The 22,595-nt window shown below is 35.5% G+C and overlaps 1 protein-coding gene and 1 long non-coding RNA gene across 3 annotated transcripts in view; both read right to left on the reverse strand.

Moving 5' to 3' along the window:
• Positions 1-3,573: 3,573 nt before the first annotated feature.
• LOC149538965 (uncharacterized) lies at positions 3,574-4,301 on the reverse strand. The gene is made up of 2 exons (XR_016356148.1): positions 4,079-4,301; positions 3,574-3,829 (listed from the first exon to the last, which is right to left on the reverse strand). It is a non-coding gene; the product is annotated as an uncharacterized LOC149538965 (long non-coding RNA).
• A 729-nt stretch (positions 4,302-5,030) lies between these two features.
• LOC149538966 (alpha-1,3-mannosyl-glycoprotein 2-beta-N-acetylglucosaminyltransferase-like) overlaps positions 5,031-22,595 on the reverse strand; it is a 209,073-nt gene continuing 191,508 nt past the window's right edge. The window contains exons 15-18 of one of the 2 annotated variants that reach the window (XR_016356149.1): positions 6,582-6,644; positions 6,239-6,335; positions 5,931-6,101; positions 5,031-5,793 (exon numbers count right to left, since the gene is read on the reverse strand). Coding sequence is in view for 1 of the 2 variants with exons in the window: in XM_089800356.1 (XP_089656482.1) it covers positions 5,683-5,793; positions 5,931-6,101; positions 6,239-6,277; positions 6,582-6,644 (384 nt within the window). In the remaining variant the exon portion in view is untranslated. The remainder of the gene's footprint in view (positions 5,794-5,930; positions 6,102-6,238; positions 6,336-6,581; positions 6,645-22,595) is intronic. The other variant, XM_089800356.1, reaches the window with a different exon arrangement.

Consider the following 22,595-nt stretch of genomic DNA (forward strand, 5'->3'; position numbering starts at 1 on the left):
TGTATGTATGTATGTATGTATATGTATATGTATATATGTGTATATGTATGTATACAAAACAGAGAGATCTTGGCACAACAAAAAAACAAAAAAACTCACTCGACAGGTAGCATGGCCACAAATGCAATGGCAACGCCTATTGGTAAGTAAATTCCTCTTTTTCTCTCTCATTTTTCATGTGTTTATTTCACTTTAACTATTATTTCTTAGGGGGCATTTTCTAATATTGGATCCTAGAGAATATTAAACTATTTTTGAAACTAAGTGAAGTTCAACATTAACCTATGATTGTATGATAACTAACTGTGTGAATCTATTGGTTTCAAGCAATGCAGAAGGATGCCATAGTTGAATATGCAATCTCAATTCAGATGCATACAACATTAGGTGGAGCTAAAAAAATCAAACAAGTTTGCTTAAACCTATTAAATAAATCTAAATATCCTAGGTTTTTTTCAGCTCCTTCTACTGTCTATGCATACATAACACAATTGCATGTAAATTCTCAATTCAAAGTGGCAGAATCTTATTTCGGATGTGACCGAAAAATGACATGCACCAGAAGATAGGAAAATGATGTCACTTTTGCAGGTCAAACTTTTTTTTGTATTTTAAACATTGATCATTTCTTAAAGATTTTAGATGTTAATGGGGAATTTGGATGTGGGTTGAGGAGAGGGAAAATGAGCTTCCACCTTCATATGGTTGGCCCTGATTAGTAGAGAATATTAAACTATTTTTGAAACCAAGCGAAGCTCAATATTAACCTATGATTGCATCATAGCTATTCAACATTTGCTACCATTTTTTAAATTAATATAGCACGTTGTTGCAATTGTGACGGTTGGCCATCGATCTCACAACATTCATGCCACATGCCCTTCCCAATTGCGACGAATGTTTCCGATGGCTTGTCGTGGGGCCCATAGCATTTCTATTGTACAGACATCGCAAATGCGATGATGTCTCCAATAGATTTCCATCATAATTGTTACAGTGTAAATGAATGGTTTGCTAGAACGATAGCCCAATTTATGACACCTGTGGCTATTGCAATTGCGACAACAACCCTTACCATCGCAACTTGTGACAGCAAAAGTGTGACACTCATCCAACAAGAGCCAATTCTGACTGATGTCGATTGGGTGACGGGTTACTGTCGTAATGCAACGACCTACATCGCAATTCGGGCCCAAATGTAGTAGTGGAATAACTCTCATCTGCTGTTATGTGTTTGTGGCAAATTTTTATATAGCAGCCAATGACATGCTTACAAATTTAGTTCGAATCTAGAACTTCAAATTTCATATTTTACCCTACAGGTTCAGAAGTATTATTTAGGAACATTTATGCTATCATTATTGATGGATGGAAATCATAACAATGGTGTGTTGAAGTTGCTAACTGATTGGTTTTTACAAAATGTTGACAATGTTTTCTATTTTTTTGATGTTTCCATCATATTGTTAACAAGCCCTTGCATATTTATCTCATGTTTATTTGTGTCTTTCCATCAAACTGTTAACAACCCCTTCCATCTTTATCTCATGTTTGTTTGTGCCTTTCCATCATACTGTTAACAACCCCTTGCATTATCTTTCCATCAAACGGTTAACAACCCCTTGCATCTTTATCTCATGTTTATTTGTGCCTTTCCATCAAATTGTTAACAACCCCTTGGATTATCTTTCCATCAGACAGTTAACAACCCCTTGCATCTTTATCTCATGTTTGTTTGTGCCTTTCCATCAGATTGTCAATAACCCCTTGCATTATCTTTCCATCAAACAGTTAACAAACCCCTACTTCTTTATCTCATGTTTGTTTGTGCCTTTCACTATCATAGTAACCTCAATTTTGTGAATTGATGATCTTAAAAACTTCCTCCTTACACTGATGATCTAAATTTGAACATCCCACCAATGAAAGGCATTGTCCTTGGGCAAATTAAGAACACAAGCATGGCCAAAAATCCCCTCCCACCTCACAATTTTGTCATGTCCAAATCTATAAAACCTAGAAACCAATTTCCTCATGCCTATCCATTTAACAAGGGTCATTAGTTTGGAACACACCTTTAACCCACCATTCTCAACATCGCCAAGAGTTTCAAGGCTATGCAAAACCAAGTTAAGTTGAAACATTTTTGTAACCAAAAGAGGCCACTCTCCATCTGGTCATCTTAGCCACCATGATTAACAGATTATCTTATTATTTATTACATAACATTTATACTTTACTACGTAGTAACAACATAAATCCTCCTTGCACCTAATTTCCATGAATGTTTATATGCCTATTTGGCCTCTACACAAATTTAGACATGGTGCATTGTTTTTTGATACAAGATTCATGGCTTCAAGAGTTGTGCCAATTTATAATTTGCCCATATGGTGTTGCGGTGTGCATATTAAAAGTGTCGCCCACGAGACACAATTATGGGCACGAGTTTTGGTGTTGTCTAGAGAGTAAAAAGGTTATTAATTATGACATGTTATATATTGTGTGTTTCAAATTAATGACATGTAATCTCTTTAGTATGAACTAGTGTATATTTTGTATTGTAGGGGAAGATGGTTGTCAACATTTCAATTGGGTTGACTCTACAACTGTACATAATGAATAAAATGAGTGGAAAATGTCTAAGACACGAAAGGTAGCCAGGACTAAGATTGGTTCAATGACAAAAAGTGTAAAACGTGTTAAGGCACAAGAGGCTGAAATAATCTTTTCATGTTGTCTTCTATGTGTAATTATTGACCTCTTATTCAGCCTTGTATATTGGAACCTTATTTGACAACGAGCTTAATAAAGATAGAACTTTATTACATGTTTTACACTGCCTTCTATGTGTAATTATTGACCTCTTATTTGCCCTTGAATAATGAAACGTTATGTGATAACAAGCTTAATAAAGATAGAACTTTATTATATATTTTATGAGTTAACTTGATATATTTATTTTGTATACAAATATTCGATGATTTTTTTTTTGTAATATCACAATAAATTATAAATTTATGTAGTTTTCTTTTGGTGGAGTAAGATCTCCATGTTTAGCACAATTTTAATGACAACAAATATAATGGCTTTAAAATCATGTGTAAGGTATATTTTAATCATGCTAAAATGATGTATTAAAAACACATTCCATTCATCTTACAATATATATATATCCATATTCCAATTCCAAAAATTTGCAACCAAACAAAGGAAATGCGCATTCCCATAATAAATTCTTGGTGAACCAAACAGTCCCTAATCAAATTTCCAAAACCGTAATCTAAATTTCAAGTTCCAAAATCCCAAATCAAAGATTGTGAAATCATATTCCAACAACCAAACGGACCCTTATTACCCTAATAAGGGTCAATTTGGTTGCTGGATTAGATAGGAATTGGCATTTGTAATTCCGAAAAATTTCTAATCCACTATCTGGGTGCGCAAAATTCACAATTCAAATTGGTAAAAATTAGAATTTGGTACTCCCTATTTATCCTTAGATTTAGAATTTGATCTTCCATCTAAATATGTAGAATTGCTCCAATTCCTATTTAATCCAATTTGACAAACTTAAGCACTGGATATTGATTGAAATTTTAAAAAAAATTGAGGTCAGCTTTACATAAATTTATTTACATTTTCATAATAGATATATGCCTATAGTGTTTTATTTGTTATTTGAGTAATCAAAATAGTTGATGACTTGTGGCGATCTTTGGAATATTTTTCATCTTGCTAATGCTTTTCCTGCAAGCTTTAGCTTCAGTACTTCCCATCTTGAAGATAACCAGAGTAGCTGGCCTTGTTTAATTAAAAACATTCATTCCTGAGAGAGATCGGACTTGTTTATTTTAGCAAAAAAAACATTCATTATTGAGGGAATTCCTTGATAAAACAATGAGAACCCCAGATAATTGCAGGTCCCTAGGATGCAAAAAAATAAAATTTAAAAATGAAATTGATGGTGAGGATTTCGCTGTTATTTCTACGAACATGGAGAATTCTCAAGATAGAAAGCATTGCAGGCCCAAACGATTTCACAGTAGCACCAAAACAGCAAAACAGCACTGTTTACCTCAGCGCCCAAGGAACGTGCAGCTAGTACGCCTTCGCTTCCTTCGTCTTCACAATCTCCTGCCATGCAAAATATTCCACTACTCTCAGTCTCACTGCATTATGTATAGAAAGCCAATTGAAGGATGCACTACACATTCTTCTTACTGCACACAACTCCCCTGAAGACCACATGTCTTCATATTTACAAACTTGTATTCTCAAGAATGTGCTTTCACAGTGAAAAAAAATGCTACCTCTTTCATCGCTTGCAGGCGAATTGTTTGGTTGATGCCCAAGAAGTTTAATGTCAGATTTTTGAGTTTGAACCAAACAGTTTGGAAATAACAAATTCAGAATATCAAATATTTTTTGGACTTGTACCAAACAATCCTAAACTAAATTTCGAAAATAAGTTTCAGAAATCCAAATCCGAAATTCTAAATTCCAATTCCTAAATCATACGTACCCTAAACGAGATGCCAGAATTGAGAGCCATGACTCCCGAAGCTTAGAGAAAAACAATATTATACGAATTAAGACAAGAATTTTGTTCACATTTGTTTGGTCCGATGAGATGATCATGAATTTTGATCTTACATTTCCTTTGCTCTTTCATCTCTCACCTTTCAAAATGCACTCGAGTTAGTTCCTCACTTGAAAATATTCGTGTGGACCGTGCAGTGTTTACAATAATTCGGTTGACAATGCTGCATTCTCAAACGTACTCTAATATTCTGGTTATATCACTTCAAAATTCTATTTACATTCATCCATGATTGGTCTTTAACCCTAATGTTACAGTTATCTTGATCTATGATTTTGAATCTCTCCCATATTGCATCTTCTAAGAAACTGATCGAGCAATTTTCCTGACTTCAATATATTTTTTTAGCAGTGGTACAATAAAATGTTTCTTAATGCTGCATTCCTGAGTTTTTGATATTCTTACTTTCACATCGCAAACAAGCAAATTGAATTTGTTAATGCTTTGCGCTCCCGTACAGTTCGTCTATACATTTAAATGACCTTCTAAGAGCGAAGGTTTTATTATTATTACAATATCGGTGTTCATTGCATGAAACAACACACATTTTCATATCATTAAATAGGCAAAAATTGTTTGTTTAAGCAGACATTGAAGACGAGGATTTGAACAAAAACCAGGCATTGTAGAATATAGCAAATGCTGACTTGGAAAATCAAATTGATCACAATATCAATACAATTTTATTCTGTCGAAAAGAATCACACCATCTGATGGCTGGGCAGGCCACTCGTGAAAAAAGAAGACTGCAATAATAAGCCTCGTGCCTTTGGCAAGTGTTCAGAGTACTGACACTACCACCATATTTGCGCTTCGCTTTATGATTAAGAAACCTTTCCCTGTATCTATTTTACCTTAGATTTTCCTGAACGTGAAGACAGCTGCTACCCTCCTGGATATACAAATAACTGCTTCAATCTGAGAAAATGTTGTCCAGCTGACTCGATCTTTATAATGGTTAAATACTCATTAACTTTAAGACTCTCTTCGTCTTCCAGGAAAGCCACCTGCTGTTTGACAGAATTGCAGGATAACTATACGGTTTTAAAGAATAGAGCACAATCATTTTTTCCAGCCACCTACTTGATCCCAAGTTCTATTAGAGATTGCGGACCAACTAAAAATATTCGTCTTGGTGTTTGCCATCTGAATACTACTACTCCTTTGTAAGCAGTCCTTGGTACCCCATCCTGCATAAAGGATCAATTTAGAAACTGAGTGATCTAAAACACCTACAAAAGCTATTAACAACACAGACTTTGAAAATACAAACCAACATATAATGCGATTCATGTTTAGTTCAACTTATGTTATCAGAAAAATCTACCTTCCATTCTTCAAAGATCCCAAACTGCCGTGCAATTTGTTCAAAGTGTCCCTGATTTGAATATTCTATCAGCACGTCACCATCTATATCGTATGCCTTACGAACAACATCCTCCCCATATACAGGTTTTGCACTTGAAACAAGTTCAACAAAATACTTTTTGTAGTTTTCCTGCATTCAGATAAACGACTATGAGTGACTCATAAAACTATAAGATAGGCAACTATGTGTGACTCAAAACATAAAATTATGTAATACTAAATTCTGAAAACCTTATACTCATTATAGCTTCTGTACACATTTCTCACCTCCAATAGGTAGCTTAGATCTTTCGATTTCCAGTTCACCTTAACAAGATGCAGATGCCAATTGCAATTAGAATCACAAATAAAGATACTAGGATCACTTCGTTTTTTCAACCATAATGATAATTCACATGCAACGAGGGATTCCAAGAATGGAGAAACATAAAAATAAGGTTTCATTAGTAAGCAGAAGCATAAAGTTGTACAACAATCAATCAAGGTGCCTTGTATAATAAAACTATGTAGTCAGACCCCTAACATAAATATTCCCTTCTCATTGAATGCATACATAATATAAACAGCAAGAGAATGGATTCGCAAAACAAAGGAAAATATTGAACCATACAAGGACATCATTCAGCTTGATTGTCTCCAGATATTGTCGGAAGAACTGCCCCAAACTAGATCCCTGTCATTGGACAGTTGCATAAAACAGTAATCAGCTCAGATAAATTCTGATTAGAGAAGGAACAATAGAGATTAGTAATGGATGAGCAGAATCTTCCTGATACTGAAACAAATATTCACTGAGCTAAACCGAAAATATAAAGGTGCGGCTAAATTAAAAACTCAATTGCAAAGTACTAAAATATATATAGTAGAAAAATGCAATTTACAATCTAGGCTTCTAAAATCAACAAAATCAGAAACCCACAATGCCGAAGTGACAAATCAAAGAAAAACGTATTTTCTGGAGACTCAAATAATAGTCAAACTTAGGTGCATTTTCTTATTCATAAACCAGTTCACATCTTTAACATTGTGCCATTGAGTGATCTTCCTTGAAAACAACAATCATTCTTTTGTGTAATAAGCAATGTTCCCAATTTCAAGCCATCCCGTTCTACAAGCTTAGCCAGTTTTCAGAATTTACCGTGGGTTTCCCGATACGCTGGGAGGTTTCCAGTGTTCTTAGTGAGCTCAGTTCTTAGTTTCAGTGGGTTTTGAAAAAGTTTCTATTTTTAGTAAGCCTAAGCATTGGACCAATATTTCTGGGTTCCTTCTCTTTGGTTCTTGGAGAAGACTGTTATTTATAGCTAAGTCACATGGTTCAAGTTTGAGTTCGACAACTATGAAATTCAGATGAAGTTCGAAAAGTGTTCGCTTTATAATATTTTAAAAAAAAAAATGTTATTTATTATTATATGTTTGAGTTTCGTTATAACAAAACAAATTGTAATATTTTAATATTGATAAGAAATAAGTTACTAATATTTTAACAAAACAAATTGTAATATTTTAATATTAATAAAGAAATAAATTATTAACATTTTAATAAAATTAATTGTAAAATTTAAATATTGATAAAGAAATAAGTTATTAATATTTTAACAAAATAAACTGTAATAGTTTAATATTGATAAACAAATAAGTCATTAATGTTTTAATTGTAAATTTAAGTTAATAATACTAAACTTAAATTATTACAAATAGTAACATAAATGTAAACATTCTAATTCTATTAAATTTTAATAAATGTAAATTAAAATAAATTATATTCAAACTAAACTCAACCTTTTAAAACATAGGATAGAAATCTTAATAAGTTCGTAACTATTAATAGTCGTTACAGAAGATGATCTGAACAGGGTTGACGAGGATTTACAGAGTGACGGACAAGAGTGTGGAGTTGCGGATATAGGAAATGACGTACAAGACTATAAACAGGAAATTTTGGACGAGAGTCGCGACTTGCAGACACACAAACAGAGTTGCAGAAGTCATAAAATGACGGACGGAAGTTGGGATTGCAGAGCACAAAAGAGCTGCAGACAGCCGCCGTCTATGATTTGCAGAAGGCCAAAAATGTTGAAGAGTTGTAGACGAATTTTGGGCGAACATTTAGGAATTTTTAAAAAAATTTATGGGTTCGCCGAATTTTGAACCTCAAGCCGAAAATTCGGCAGACACTGTGAGTTAGATTTATAGTATGTGCTCATGCCAGCTTCAGCGATTATCAATCGGCTCTAGTTGGCTTCATGTTCGATTCTTTGTTTTCGGTGCCTTGGCGAGAATACCTAAGGTGATAAAAAAATATTTTTATAGTTTCACTTGTGTTCTAAAAGTGACTTTTAAATATTTAAGTGAATTAATATTTCAAAGAGTGTCTCGAATTCGGACGCCCAGGCTAAGGGATAGATAGATAGATAGATAAAATTTTAACGTCCACGAGGCCAAAAATAGCCTATGGGACAGCAAGACAACTCAAGCAGACTTAAGTAGCGCTGTTCGCCTCTTGTGTAGACTAATGATGAGCCCCCCCAATTGCTCAATGTACTCTTCGTTGAACAGGTTATGCCAAGAACTGTCACATATAGTATCCGCAAACTTATCCCTGCTATCCTTGTAGGCCTCACATTCTAGAATAAAGTGCTGTTCAGTTTCCACTTTCCCAGAATTGCAAAATCTGCAAATTCTCTCTTCCCAAGCCTCCTTTGGATACATAAGATTTTTTTGAAAGTTATATGGGAACCTTTTGCAGGGAATATAGTTAAAAGTTAAATAAGAATTCATTCTAAGTTCTGGCAGGGTCTTGCTGACCAATTTGGAAGCGAATTTCTCAGTCAAAACTCGAATTTTAGTCGAATTCGCACCGTTTCCGCATTCCGAACGAACCCACTCTCAACTTTGGGGTTGAACAACCGAATGTGGTAACTCAGTGAACTTGCCTTGACTTCTCCCTTCAATTCATTTATTTGGATTTGTGCTCTCATTCTACTTGAGAACACATAACAAGATGCTATTGAACTGAAATTGGAGACCTCTTCTTTGGATTGTTGAGGACGAAAACCCTCTTCAATAGGCCCAATTTTGGCGTTGCAAGATCCACCATGGCTGGTTGTTGATCTAAGATTTTTTCAGTGTTTGCTCAAAGTTTGGTGATAAGGATTTGATGAACATATTGTAAAATAGTAAGGTATTTGATTTGGGTTTCCTATTTTTGGTGTAATTACTAATTTATGGTTCATCTCAATGTTTTTCAAGAGATTTAGGAGACATTTCTCAATAGATTTAGGAGACATTTCTCAATGATGACCATTCAATTCCAGCTACACAAAGAATCACATTTATGTTCAAAACTCTTGGAGTGATTTTATTTGGTTTTGGGTATTGGCTCAAGGAATTTCTTGTTGATAGGCGATGAGTTTTCGAATATCAGAAGAGGGTTTAGGCGTGTGTCATGTCCCTGCCTAAATGATAGCATTAACTATGAACCTGTTGATAGAAATTTCTCATAATCATAACCGATCACATATTTCTGTACAATTTAATACATTAAACAAATAGTTGTCTTCATGAAGTAGATGAGAAGTGAAACTACTATAAATAGCAGCAATAGTAAATATATAATGCAACTGCCAAACCTGGGCATTAGCCTCTAAGGCCAACTAATATCAGAAATAGGTACGGTAGTAATAATAGTTATTTAAAAAACCAGCCCAGCTCAGGAGGATAATATAATTATTAATTATTCCACAGAGCCGACCTGGCTAGGTAGAATATCAGTATGAGCCGATTTGGCTAAGAGATCTATCCATCATACAGGATAGTTTCTTTTGAGGTCAACCGAGTACATAGCAAAGGCAATAGTCATTACTCATTAGTACAAACAGGTCAGCAATCACGTGAGAAGTTTGACAGCCGAGTTGAGAATTATTTAGACAAGAAGAAATTAATATACCGATGCAGGCAAATAACAAAATGTATCAAAAGCTGTGATTTCCTAAAGGAACAATTTAGAGAATTCACCAAGCATTTTCAAAAGGCTACGGTTTGTTTATAATTAATAAAGCTATTTTAAGAGGCATGATTTCAAGAAAGGATATCAAATAAGAAAAGTTATGACTTCCATTCAAAAGAGTGTGACCTTTTGATGTGTGTGTGAGAGGAAGCATGGAAGAGGAGGGTATCGCATCAGATATTAAATATACAGCAGTTCAGCTTCATACTGTTGTTTGAGTTCTTTATATATAGCATAGTAGATGTAAAATAAATTCACACACCGTGATTAATAATGCATTGTTGATTATGACTGATTACCATAGCATAATAAACATTATCAATATCTGCTCATTACTTATAAGGATAAGCTGTTAACAAATGATTATCGCATATACAGAATACAAAAATCAGATATGATTCTAGGGTGTAACTTTATATTATTCCATTATCAATAATGCAGAATCAATGATTAGCTTATTTCTATCAACTTATAATGCATCTCTGTCTGATGTTAATACACACTGAAACATGAATATAATCTTGCAATAGCCTGTCACAAGGAAGTGGGCAAAGAGTCTGCAATTAAGGGAGAATATACATTATCAATATCTGCTCATTACTGATAACGATAATCTGTTGACAAACGATTATCACATTTACAGAATATAAAAATCAGATCTGATTCTAGGGTGTAGCTTTATATTATTCCATTATCAATAATGTAGAATCAATGATTAGCTTATTTCTATGAACTTATAATGTGAAAGATTCCCAATTCCGATGACCATAGAAATTACCGTTTGTTTCAAAATCTGAATCTATGACTAGAATTCGTTACCACTGAATGAGCTTAGCTGAATTCTGAGTTCTTTTTTCTTTTCCTTGTTTTTTCAGTTTTTTGGAGTTTTTTGGAAATAAAATAATTGCATAACAAATAGAAAATAAATAGCACTTAAGAAATGTGAACATATGCTGCAATTTTTTTCATTATTAAATTCTGAAATAGTACACACCCAAACTAACCAGCAACCTGATATATTAACTTCAAAGAGATCACTGCCAATATACAATACTGTCTTAAACATGGATCAACACCAACTATAGGGAGATGCTTTGAGAACGATTCAACCCTAAAGATATTGCTGCAATAAACTGTCAAATGCCAAAAGAAAGCTATGGCGTCCAGTGATGAAGAAAAGACCTTCTCCAACCCCCACGTAAGCTGTTGCAAGGAAATGCCTGTTGCCAAAAGCTGGCCGCCCAGTTGCATGTGCCCTACTCCACTCAAATGATAATGCCAAGGTAAATCGATCACTTCCTCTATCAATTTGAATGCAATGAAATACAATTCTAATCACCAAGACCAAGACCTATTGAGATTTGCGTCCCAACAGTCCACACTTGAGAGTTTCGTTTCAAGCCACAAAATTGCCCTTCCAGAGCAATTTCACTATTCATAAGTTTCAAAATGGAAAAAGATAATGAACTATTAGGTCTTCATCTCCTTATAACTCCTCCCAAGTACAAATTGAAACCTAAATGAGAATTACACTTTGTACTTTATAATAAATTAACATTTTCCCAAATAAAGGCGTTTAGGCTATAGGAAAAATATTACTTTATTAAAATGTCATAACTCAATGTAAAAAAGTCTCCAGATAGTGAAAATAGTTTATAATAATTCAAGACCTTTCCAACGAGTTATAACACAAGGGCACATCTGACCAAACGAAGCCATATTCCCCTTATTACTCTAAAATGGCTATATAAATAGCCTTCTTCTAAATTATTTAAATGTTGACTTAGGAAATATTTAAATATACTAAAATATTCCCCACTTTACCTCTAAAAGCCCAAACCAACCAAATAAATGTGAAACTAACCATGTCTCCTGTCTGTGAATGACATCGGACGAGATGGGTCAACTTGCAGTCTCTTCCTTATAATCTAGGGATGATCCTAGAAACTAGGGAACACACCTTGTCATCTTGAAACTAAAAACATGGAATGGTCCCATGGAACCTCACATCTAGAAACTGCCACATCCTCCTAAAATGTAGGGATACCCCCTAAAATCAAGGAACCCAACTAGCTCCCAACTGCTTGTAAAGTCAAGCCCAGTCATTGAATATCCTATATGAGTCTCTATCCACAACTACTAGCTTACGAAATCCCTATGATAGGCTAACTCACATAACTCTACTAGTCAGACTAAAGAGGGGACATGACATAATGCATCTCTGTTTGATGTTAATACACACTGAAACATGAATATAATCTTGCAATAGCCTGTCACGAGAGTGAGCAAAGAGTCTACAATTAAGGGAGAACTGCTAAGGACACCATGTGGCAATGACAGTTAGGATAGCTTTGAGTGCTGCCTTTTACACCATGAGAGGGATCACCACTAAGAACACCCTATTGCAAGTCCTTTTCCAAAACCTACATTGGGGAACTATTGAGTAATTATCGATAACTCCACCCGTAAAAGAATAGAGGACCATATGGAAGGAAATCATTGTCTTAGGCAACCTTCCTACAATATTAATTGAATATTCGATAATGAAAATGGAGCTACATTATATAGGAAATGGTATTACAATGTTTCTAAACAAAATGAACATACAAACGATAGAATTAGAAACTAGCTAAGCTAACTAAGATCACCATTAAAGAAACACTAAATTATGTTAATACCCTTTCTTAATGGTCATCATTCTGACTACCCTACAAAAGACAATTTGCGGGTCTTTTGGTCACAGTGCATAGAAGGCTGGCTCCCTCTAGTCATGAATGCATAGAACGCTTTGCAAAACGAGCCTACTGTCAAGAGTCTCCCTGGTCCTGCAAAGCTTTCAGATATGACTAAGATAATAAAAAATCCCTCCAACCTAACATTGGGTAACAAAACTATCCCTCCCTGGAGCTACAAATGCAAAGCACGACTTTTCAAACTAAACCACAATTTTGTGGAGAAAATTGCCAAACCAAACTACTTCAGAAAAACAACCACAATTTTGTTCAAATAATTGCCAAAAACATTTGACAATGAATACTATGATTCGAAACGGACTGCAAGAAACCATGACTTTTGTGGAGAAAATTTGATTAAAACCAAAAACCTTAAAACATTAGTTATGATTTCTTCTATAAAAAAAATTGAAAACCCTCTTGCATATAGAAAGATCCCACGATTTTGGTGTAAAAAAATTGTGCAAAAAATGAAAAAAATGCATGATCACAATTTTTGAAGAAACATAAAGCAAAAACCTTGTACAAAGCAATTTTGTGGAAAAAATTGTACAAAACCTAGAACAGATTAAAAAACCACCCTTGCATTTCTTGAAAACAAGTGAAAAAACCCTATCCAAAACATATGTAGAATGGCCAAAAACCCATGGGTTTTGAAAAATAATAATGCGAAACCCTAGATTTCGAACAAAAAAGCAAACCAAAACCCTGCAAAACTTCCCATCGGACTAGAGAAGAAATCATGAGATAATGACATACCAAATACCGACGACTAGACAAAATCCAAACAGCTGCAAACAGATTGAGTGCAAAAACATGAGCTTGTCTTTTTTATGTGAGTGCTTAAAAAAGGAAAAACAAAAACGCTCAGAAAACTGCATATGAATAGAGATAATGATTACTCAAACAGCAAAAAAACAGCATATGAACAAAAAAGCACCTAGTTTGAAGATGCGAGCCAAAAAAACCTCTTAATGAAAAGGTCACGCAGGAGGAAAACCCTATATCTCATCTATAAAAAATATGCTTTCAGCAGACAAATGACACCCATGAATGCACGAATAGTGAGCAGATAAATGCTCATAAGTTTATTTCTTCAACCCTCAAAAAAAAAAAATTCCAAGAAATTTCTTCAAAAACTAATAGCTATTTTTTCATGAGGAATCGAATAAAAAAATTTAGAAAATCTTTCAAAGAGGCTCAAACTTTTATTTAACAATTCGCCAAACTTTATGAAATCCCATCTACATGCTCTGATATCATGTAATGTTAATTGCATATTTAATAATGAATGCAAAGTTACATTTTATAGGCTATTACATTACGATATTTCTAAATGAAACATATGTAAATAGAAGACAGAAATAGAAACTGCCTAAAATAACTAAGATGGCCATTAAAGAAACTCACATTATTTTCGTACTACCATGCCTCATCACTCAACGTCCTCAATAATTGGAATTGAAATACAACTTAACTGCTGCATAATGATGAAGATATACTCTCTTTATTTTAAGAATTCATTTATTTTTGAGTACTGTTTGCATTATGTCACATATTAAAGAAACCATTTATTAAGAGAACCCTAATCCTAATATGTGGCAATTGTGGTTTAGGACAGCTTCTAGGGCAGTTTAGGAAGGGGACAATAAAATGTGCCATTTATTTTCTAGCACAAAACTGGTCTTAGAGAGGAACGCCTAGTTTTATGTAATTAATATGCGATTATTGCAAGGAATTTTCTTGCTTTAAGGCTACAAATCATCTACAATTTGACATCTAAGGGTTCCTAATAGGTCTGAGTAGTGTTGAAGGTTGTAGAAACAAATGGAATTTCTTTTGTGCATTGCCTCTGGGAATTTATTTCTCTCAAGTTTCTAGAGAAGACCTTTGAGTATTGAACACATCTTAGTTGTGTTGAATGTGGAATATGGTATCAATGAAATCTCATGGCAAACTTTTAGTATTGTTTGTTTAAGCATTTGATGGTGACTTTTCTAATAGGCTCCCTTGGATATGGATTCTTGCTAAGTCTGATTTTTTGCTAGGATTTTTTTTTTTGTTTTTTTTTTTTGAAATGATCAAATACTACATACTAAATGCAATCAACACTACCCGTTGAGGAGAACAAGCAATGCCACCCACCACACCACTGAGACCAACAATCTAATGCCTCGCCTGGTGGGTACTATTTCAAGCAATGAGGAAGCAATAATAACATCAACACTACCACACCAAGAAGCCACACCAAAAAGGACGTAAAGAGACGAACCATGATACAATGTCATAGATGCAATGAGTTAGGCCACTTCACATGGGACTATCAAAGCAAGGAAGGAGGGAGAAGCATGTTGTGCAAACGTTGTGGTCCAGGCAACCACAAGGATGCTGATCATCTACGGGAAAGAAATGAACATGGTAGACATCACATATCCAAAGGAGGAAGTCTTGGCAATTAGAAGATTGTAGGCAAAAAAAGCCATGTACCCCAACACTTGCATGAGGAAAGCGAGATTGAAGGACGAGTGCAAATATTGAATGGGCAATAAAGACAGAATGAAAACTTAGCATTGCTATTACTCCCATGCGATTAACATTGGAAGTAAATATCATACAAGAGATGTTACAAGCCATCATACCAAACTATAGGTGGCGACCTCCTAGAGACATTACCACTACTAAAGGTGATAATCACCCATGTAGGTGACAGAAATGGTGGTCAAGAAAACAAGAGATGCTGCAAGCCATCATACCAAACTATAGGTGGCGACCTCCTAGAGACATTACCACTACTAAAGGTGACAATCACCCATGTAGGTGACAGAAATGGTGGTCAAGAAAACGATAAGCCCATGGAAGGCAGTTGGACAAATGCTTTCACAAATGGTACATGGATCTAATGTTGTTAATAATCAGTGTTAGAAGGACCTTGATACTAGTTGAGATGGAAATCATGGGGCATATAATGACCAACACCATGTGGATGGTGGATTTGGCATAAATATTTTACCAGAAGAGACATAGAAGGCCCTTGGCAAGCCAACACTTTGGCCGCCAACCTTCTATTTGGTAGGTGCCGACAAGCATTGCAATAAACCAATTGGAACGTTAATGCCCCAAAAGGTTATTATAGGGACCCAATAGCTCTTTCTTGACTTTGTTATCATCCCACTAGAAAGAAAGGAGTAGGATGCCCTCCTTAATTGTGGGTGACTCATTACAACAAAAGCCAATTGCAATTGGAAGAAGAACACACTCTCGATTCAATGTGACAAGGAAGAAATATGTCATTGAACTGTTAAACTGGGCAATAGCCCAAGAATTGTTATCAAAGTCTTAGTCCAAGGGGAAGATTGTAGCATGGAAGGAGAGATGGAACCTAATGATGAAGGGATATTGAGACTAGGGGACTACTCAGAGGAAAAAACTACTTCGCTCAATGGATTGTTCTATTAGTAGATGGAAGATTACGAAGTCTTTCATTAAAGTTGTAACATGCTAGGGATACTAGAAGTTGAAATGGTAGAAAACAATACTTACTGAAAGGAAGCCAAAGAGTAGAATAATGCTTCCAATCTAAATCTAACAGGAGAGATGATGCTGAAATTTCTAACAAACCCTTGAGCTATTGCAAACTAGACAAACACATAGGAAAATCAGATTTAAGCATATAAACTTCCAACACCAAATATACATGGGAAAACCCTTTCACAAATAAACCCACCCTCCAAAAGTCAAACTCAATTGTTTTATCAGCAACAACATTGACAATACAATCTTTGAGCCAATTCTTATTGAGAGATATCACAGTAGCAGAGAAATCTAGAGAATATCTGACAAATAAATGCTCCTTAGAAGATATCTAACCTAACCACACAAAGTAGCTGCACAAGTGAAAAGAGCCAATGGTTTCCAAAACCATCTCTTATACCAAAGAGGAATGTGGTGTCAACATGCTAAACCAATGACACATTGCAAATAGAAACTTTTGTTGCAACAAAGCATAACTCAACCATAAAAGTCACCATTCCATATACAACACCTACCTCACACCACTTGTCAACAATGAGCTCCACCATAAATAAAAATCACCAAACATTAACTCTTCATGGCTATCCCACCAAATTAGTAATTTTTATAATCATGACATAGATTCAACGTAGCAACTTATGGCACCAACTCCTTAACTTTAGGACTTCTAAGTGAGTTAAAAGAAATAAATAAATAAAACATTATGTATGGACTCAAAGGTTAAGACACATTTATCCTAACATTTGCACACTTGTCAAAGACCTATCAAGATTCAAATCTCTATCAGCTACTAAAGGCCCATAGAACCAACACACCATTTGAACTTCTTAGCACTCAGTGGCTTCGTTGATGCATCTACAACATTTTCCAAAATACCAATTTTTTCTTACTTCACCTTTCCATCTTCTACCATTTCACCGACAAAACGATATTGAACATCAATATGCTTTGTTCTAGCATTGAGACTATCATTCTTTGCTAAACAAATAACACTCTGACTGTCACAACATATAGTAGTTTGTCCTGCATCAAAACCAATATCTGAACACAATCTCTTAAGCCAAATGGCATCCTTAGAAGCATGAGCAGATCCCATATAAATTGCTTTTGTAGTGGACAAAGCAGCTATTGCCTGCTACTTACTCATCCAACTAATTGCACCACCAAATATTGCGAAAACATATCCTCTAGTGCATCATCTTCTATCAAAGTTGTTAGGAATAAGGTGTCTCAACTTTGGAAAATTCCTATTCTTATTATTTGTTTTGTAAATATATTTTTTGCAAATAATGTAATTAAGTGCGAGGGTACATGTCTAGTTGGCATGTTGATGTGTCACTCCACTTGCATGTGTTGGCATCTTGAATTATGACAGATTCCTATGACGTGTAAGAGCTATCTTTGGAATATTTAATTGTGTGTAAGGAGATCATGACTAAAAATGGTTATGACGGATTCCTTTGACATGTAAGAACTATCTTTGGAAGACTTAATTGTGTGTAAGGAAATCATGATTGAAATGGTTATGACGGATTCCTATGACATGTAAGAGCTATCTTTAGAAGATGCCCTAAAAATGGAAAGCGCATTATACAAGCACTTTGAGAGATGTAGATAGTGGAGGGTGAGTGAGTAGTGTATTGTTGGTAGCTACTGGATAAGTCTTCCATGTCCTAAAAGAGCTTGCACTACAAGTGTGTTGTACCCTTTATGTTGAAGATAATACATTGTGCAGGTTTTGGAGGGGTGGGGTTGTTTTACCGAAAGGTTTTTCCCCACTAGCATATCTTGTGTTTATGTGTTATTATTTCTCTATCTATTTTCTGTATTCATGGTTGATTGCAATATTGTTGTTCTACCAAAAGTGAATCTAAAATTGTAAGGATTCAAAAGAATTTGCACAATACTTTACTTAAGAGATTAGTGTAGGAAGTTGTTTCCACACCTGAGTTTCCTTACAAGTGGTATCAAAGCTTGATCAACTTTTGATTCTAGTTGTTGGGTAAGGTTTTTTGAGCTAATCTCAAGTTTGAGTGGGAGTTTTGTGCAAAGCATTCCGAATCTTATTTGTAGATTGAGATGGCTAGTTCATCATACGAAAAAATGAAGGTGGAGAAATTTAATGGTGGTAATTTTGAGTTGTGGAAACTCACGATGGAAGACTTGCTTGAAGATTGTGATCTATGGGAGGTGACTTCACTTGATGTGAGACCTGCAAAAATATCTCAAGCAGATTGGGATTTCAAGGATCGGAAAGCTAAGGGTCTTATTAGACTTTGTCTAGCTGATTAAGTTCTTCTAAATGTTCTTGATGAGAAGACCGCAAACAGTTTGTGGACATGGCTTGGGTCTGTGTATCAGGTCAAATCTTCGGTGAACAAGTTGTTCCCGAGGAAGAAGTTGTATTCTCTAAGAATGGAGGAAGGAGGATCTATTATAGATCATCTAAATGCTTTTAATTTGCCGATTGCACAGTTGACATCATCTGGTGTCAAGATAGAGGAGGATCGATGTATGATCTTGTTATGTTCCTTGCCGGATTCATGGGACCATCTTGTGATGGCTCTTGGAAGTACTTTAGTCACTTTCATAATGGATGATGTGGTGTCTTCGCTATTATCTGAGGAGATGAGGAGAAAGTCATCAGATTCAGCTAAGGAAGCTCTTGTTGTTTGCGGTAGATCCAACGACAGAGGCAAGCAAAATGACAAGTTTGGAAAGGCTAGATCCAAATCCCGTGGAAAATCAAAGACTCCTGAAAAGTCCAAGGCAAAATGTTGGAACTGTGATAAGACTGGGCACTTCTGTAAAGATTGTAAAGAGCCAAAGAAGAAGAAGAAGGCCTCAGATTCAGGTTAAGAAAAATCTCAAGAAGATGGCAATGCTTTCATTGCAGCCTTGGCAGTGCATGCATCTGATGATGTGTGATTGATAGACGCGGGTGCTTCTTTCCACATGACCTCTCATCGAAGCTAGTTCTCAACGTATGAAGTTTTTGATGGTGAAAAGGTGTGCTTGGGTGATGATTCCCACCTAAAGATAGTTGGACGGGAACAGGTCACTATCAGATTCCCTAATGAACGAGTAAAGGGGATCAACGGGGTAATGCACATCCCTGGTTTGGCACGAAACCTATTATCTGTGAGTATGTTGAATGATGTAAGTTTGCAAGTTGTTTTTTCTAAAGATGGATGCAAGATGATGAGAGGAGCTATGGTGCTTGCTAAGGGTACTAGGAGAGGTACTCTATTTCAGCTTGATGCTTGTATTTCTCAGTGCAATAGTTCTTCTATTTCAAAGAAGAGAGCAGCTATCATTTCATCCCCCATCATCTGAACAAGTAGTAAAGAAGACTAAGGTTATTGGTTCTAATGGCAATGCAACATGTGTACCTAAGGGTGCAAACACATTGGAAAGAAAGCTTCCTGTAGAAAAGACAATGTTGTGGCATATGAGCTTTGGCCACATTGGTGAGAAGGTTCTCCAAACCCTGAAAAACAAGAACCTCATTGAGGGGTTAAATGATTGTAATCTCGAGTTCCACTTCTGTGAACATTGTGTCTATGGTAAATAAAATCATGTTCAATTTTACTCTAGTTCTAACAAATCTTCTGATTTTTTGGATCTTATTCATTTTGATGTATTTGGTCCTGTAAAAGTTCCTTCAATCTCCAAGTTTGTATTTTTTGTATCTTTCAAAGATGATTACAGTAGAAGGACATGGATTTATTTCCTGAAAAGTAAGACACAAGTCTTTAGTTGGTTCAAGGAATTTAAAGCCCTTGTAGAGAATCAGAGTAGTAAGAAGATTAAGTGTGTGAGAACTGACAATGATGGTGAATTTTGCTCAATAGAGTTCAAACAGTTCTGTAAAGAACAAGGTATCAAGAGGCATAAGACAACTCCTTACACTCCACAACAAAATGGAGTTGCAGAAAGAATGAACAAGACACTGATGGATAAGGCTAGGAGTATGCTTAGTGGAGCTAGACAAAAGTTTTGGGTTGAAGCTATGGCCACTGCTTGCTATCTGGTTAACGGAACTCTTACATCAGCTCTTGTTGGTAAGATACTCATGGAGGTGTGGTTTGGTAAGAAGCCTTTAAGTAGACATCTTCGTGTTTTTGGTTGTGAAGCTTATGCACATGTTCCAAAGGAGAAAAGATCTAAGTTGGAAAACAAAGCTATCAAATGTATTTTCATCAAATACGGTGTTGGTATGAAAGGATACAAGCTTTGGGACCCTGTGACTAGTAATGTGTTGTATAGCATAAATGTTATTTTTAGAGAGCTAATATCTTCTCCTATTGTGCTACAACCAGAGGAAAAAGAAAAGAAAGAAGATATTGTTCAGTTGCCTCCTAACCCTGAGAAGATTGAACAGAAAGACCATGTTGGGTCTAATGATGAGGAGAGCTCTAGTAGCTTTGATAGTTCAGAAGAAAAGGAAGAATAACCTCAACCTCAGCCCTTGAGGAGATCCACGAGAATAAGGAAGCAACCAGAAAGGTTTGGTTATTCTATGTTAGATTCCAGTTGTGCCTTTACTTTGATTACTAACACTAATGAGCCTAGATCTGTGAAAGAGGCTTTGGATATGGAAGATGCAAGTTCCTAGATTGAGGCCATGGATGATGACATGGCTTCATTGAATAAAAACAAAACTTGGGACCTTGTACCTTTACCTAAAGGACAAAAACTTGTTGGTAGCAAATGGGTGTTCAAGAAGAAATTTTGTGCAAATGGCAGTGTTCAAAGGTACAAAGCTAGATTGGTTGTGAAGGAGTATTCATAGGTAGAGGGAATAGATTATGGTGAAATATTCTCTCTTGTTGCAAAGTTGACATCCCTTAGATTTCTGTTAGCTCTTGCTGTATCATATGATTTAGAGATAGAACATATGGATGTGAAGACAACTTTCCTTCATGTTGATTTGGAGGAAGAGATTTATATGTCATAGCCTAAGCACTACATTGTTAAAGATAAAGAATCTTTGGTTTGCAAATTAAAGAAGTCTCTATATGGTTTGAAACAATCTCCTAGGATGTGGTACCTTAAGTTTGATGCCTTTGTGTTGTCAATTGGATCTTTAAGATCGAAAACAGATCATTGTGTTTACTTTAGAGTTGAAAATGATCGCCTTCTTATTGTTGTATTATATGTTGATGATATGTTGCTATTTGGGAAGGGTAAGGGTATGATTTTTTATTTTAAATCTCAATTGTCAGCACAGTTTGAGATGAAAGATCTTAGGGCAGCAAGGTCATCTTGGGTATGGAAATTAGTACAGATAGGTCTAACAGAAAACTTTGGTTGAGTCAGAGTAAGTATGTGCAGTCTATATTGGAAAGGTTCAACATGGCTGATTGTAGACCATTGTGTGTTCCTGTTTCTATGGGAACAAAGTTATCTATAGATGATTGTTCAAAATCTCCTAGTGAGGTGGAGGACATGAGTAGAGTACCTTATGCTAGTGCAATTGGCAATCTTATGTATGCTATGATTTGTACTAGACCAGACATTGCCCAAGCAATGGGAGTTTTGAGTTGGTTTATGGCTAATCTTGGATGTGTACATTGGGACACAGTTAAGTGAGTATTCATATATTTGAGGGGTACATCAGATTACTCCATTTGTTATCATGGTAACTTTTCTGGAGCTTTGCATTCAATTTGTATTCGTGGATTTGTCGATTCAGATTGGGTAGGTGATATTGATAGCAGGAGATCGACCAATGCTTATGTGTTCACTATGTTTGGTGGTGCCATCAGTTGGATGAGTAAGCGACAACTTGTGGTTGCTTTGTCCACTACGGAAGCTAAGTACATGACTGCTACTCATGCTTGTAAGGAAGCCATTTGGGTTAGGAGATTGTGTTCTGATATTGGTATTGATGCAAGATAGATTACTATGTTTTGTGACAGTTAGAGTGTTATTTGCCTTGAAAAGAATCCAACTTTCCATTCCAGAATGAAGCACATTGATGTGCAGTTTCACTTTGTGAGAGATATGGTGGAAGATGGAAAGGTAAATTTGGAGAAGGTAGATACTATAAAGAATGTTGCAAATGCATTGACGAAACCAATGGGCACAGAGAAGTTCAGATGGTATTCGAAGTCTATGGGCCTTTCAGCCTATAACGGTTAGTTCTTGTTATGTTATTGTTGCTCTTACAAGGTGTTCGACAAGTGGGAGAATGTTAGGAATAAGGTGTCTCAACCTTGGATAATTCCTATTCTTATTATTTTCTTTGTAAATGTATTTTTTGCAAATAATGTAATTAAGTGTGAGTGTACATGTCTAGTTGGCATGTTGATGTGTCACTCCACTTGCATGTGTTGGCATCTTGAATTAT

The sequence above is a fragment of the Cupressus sempervirens genome, chromosome 9 (assembly GCF_028749045.1).
Source record: "Cupressus sempervirens isolate cs-2001-9-10 chromosome 9, ASM2874904v1, whole genome shotgun sequence".
NCBI classification, from domain to species: domain Eukaryota; kingdom Viridiplantae; phylum Streptophyta; class Pinopsida; order Cupressales; family Cupressaceae; genus Cupressus; species Cupressus sempervirens.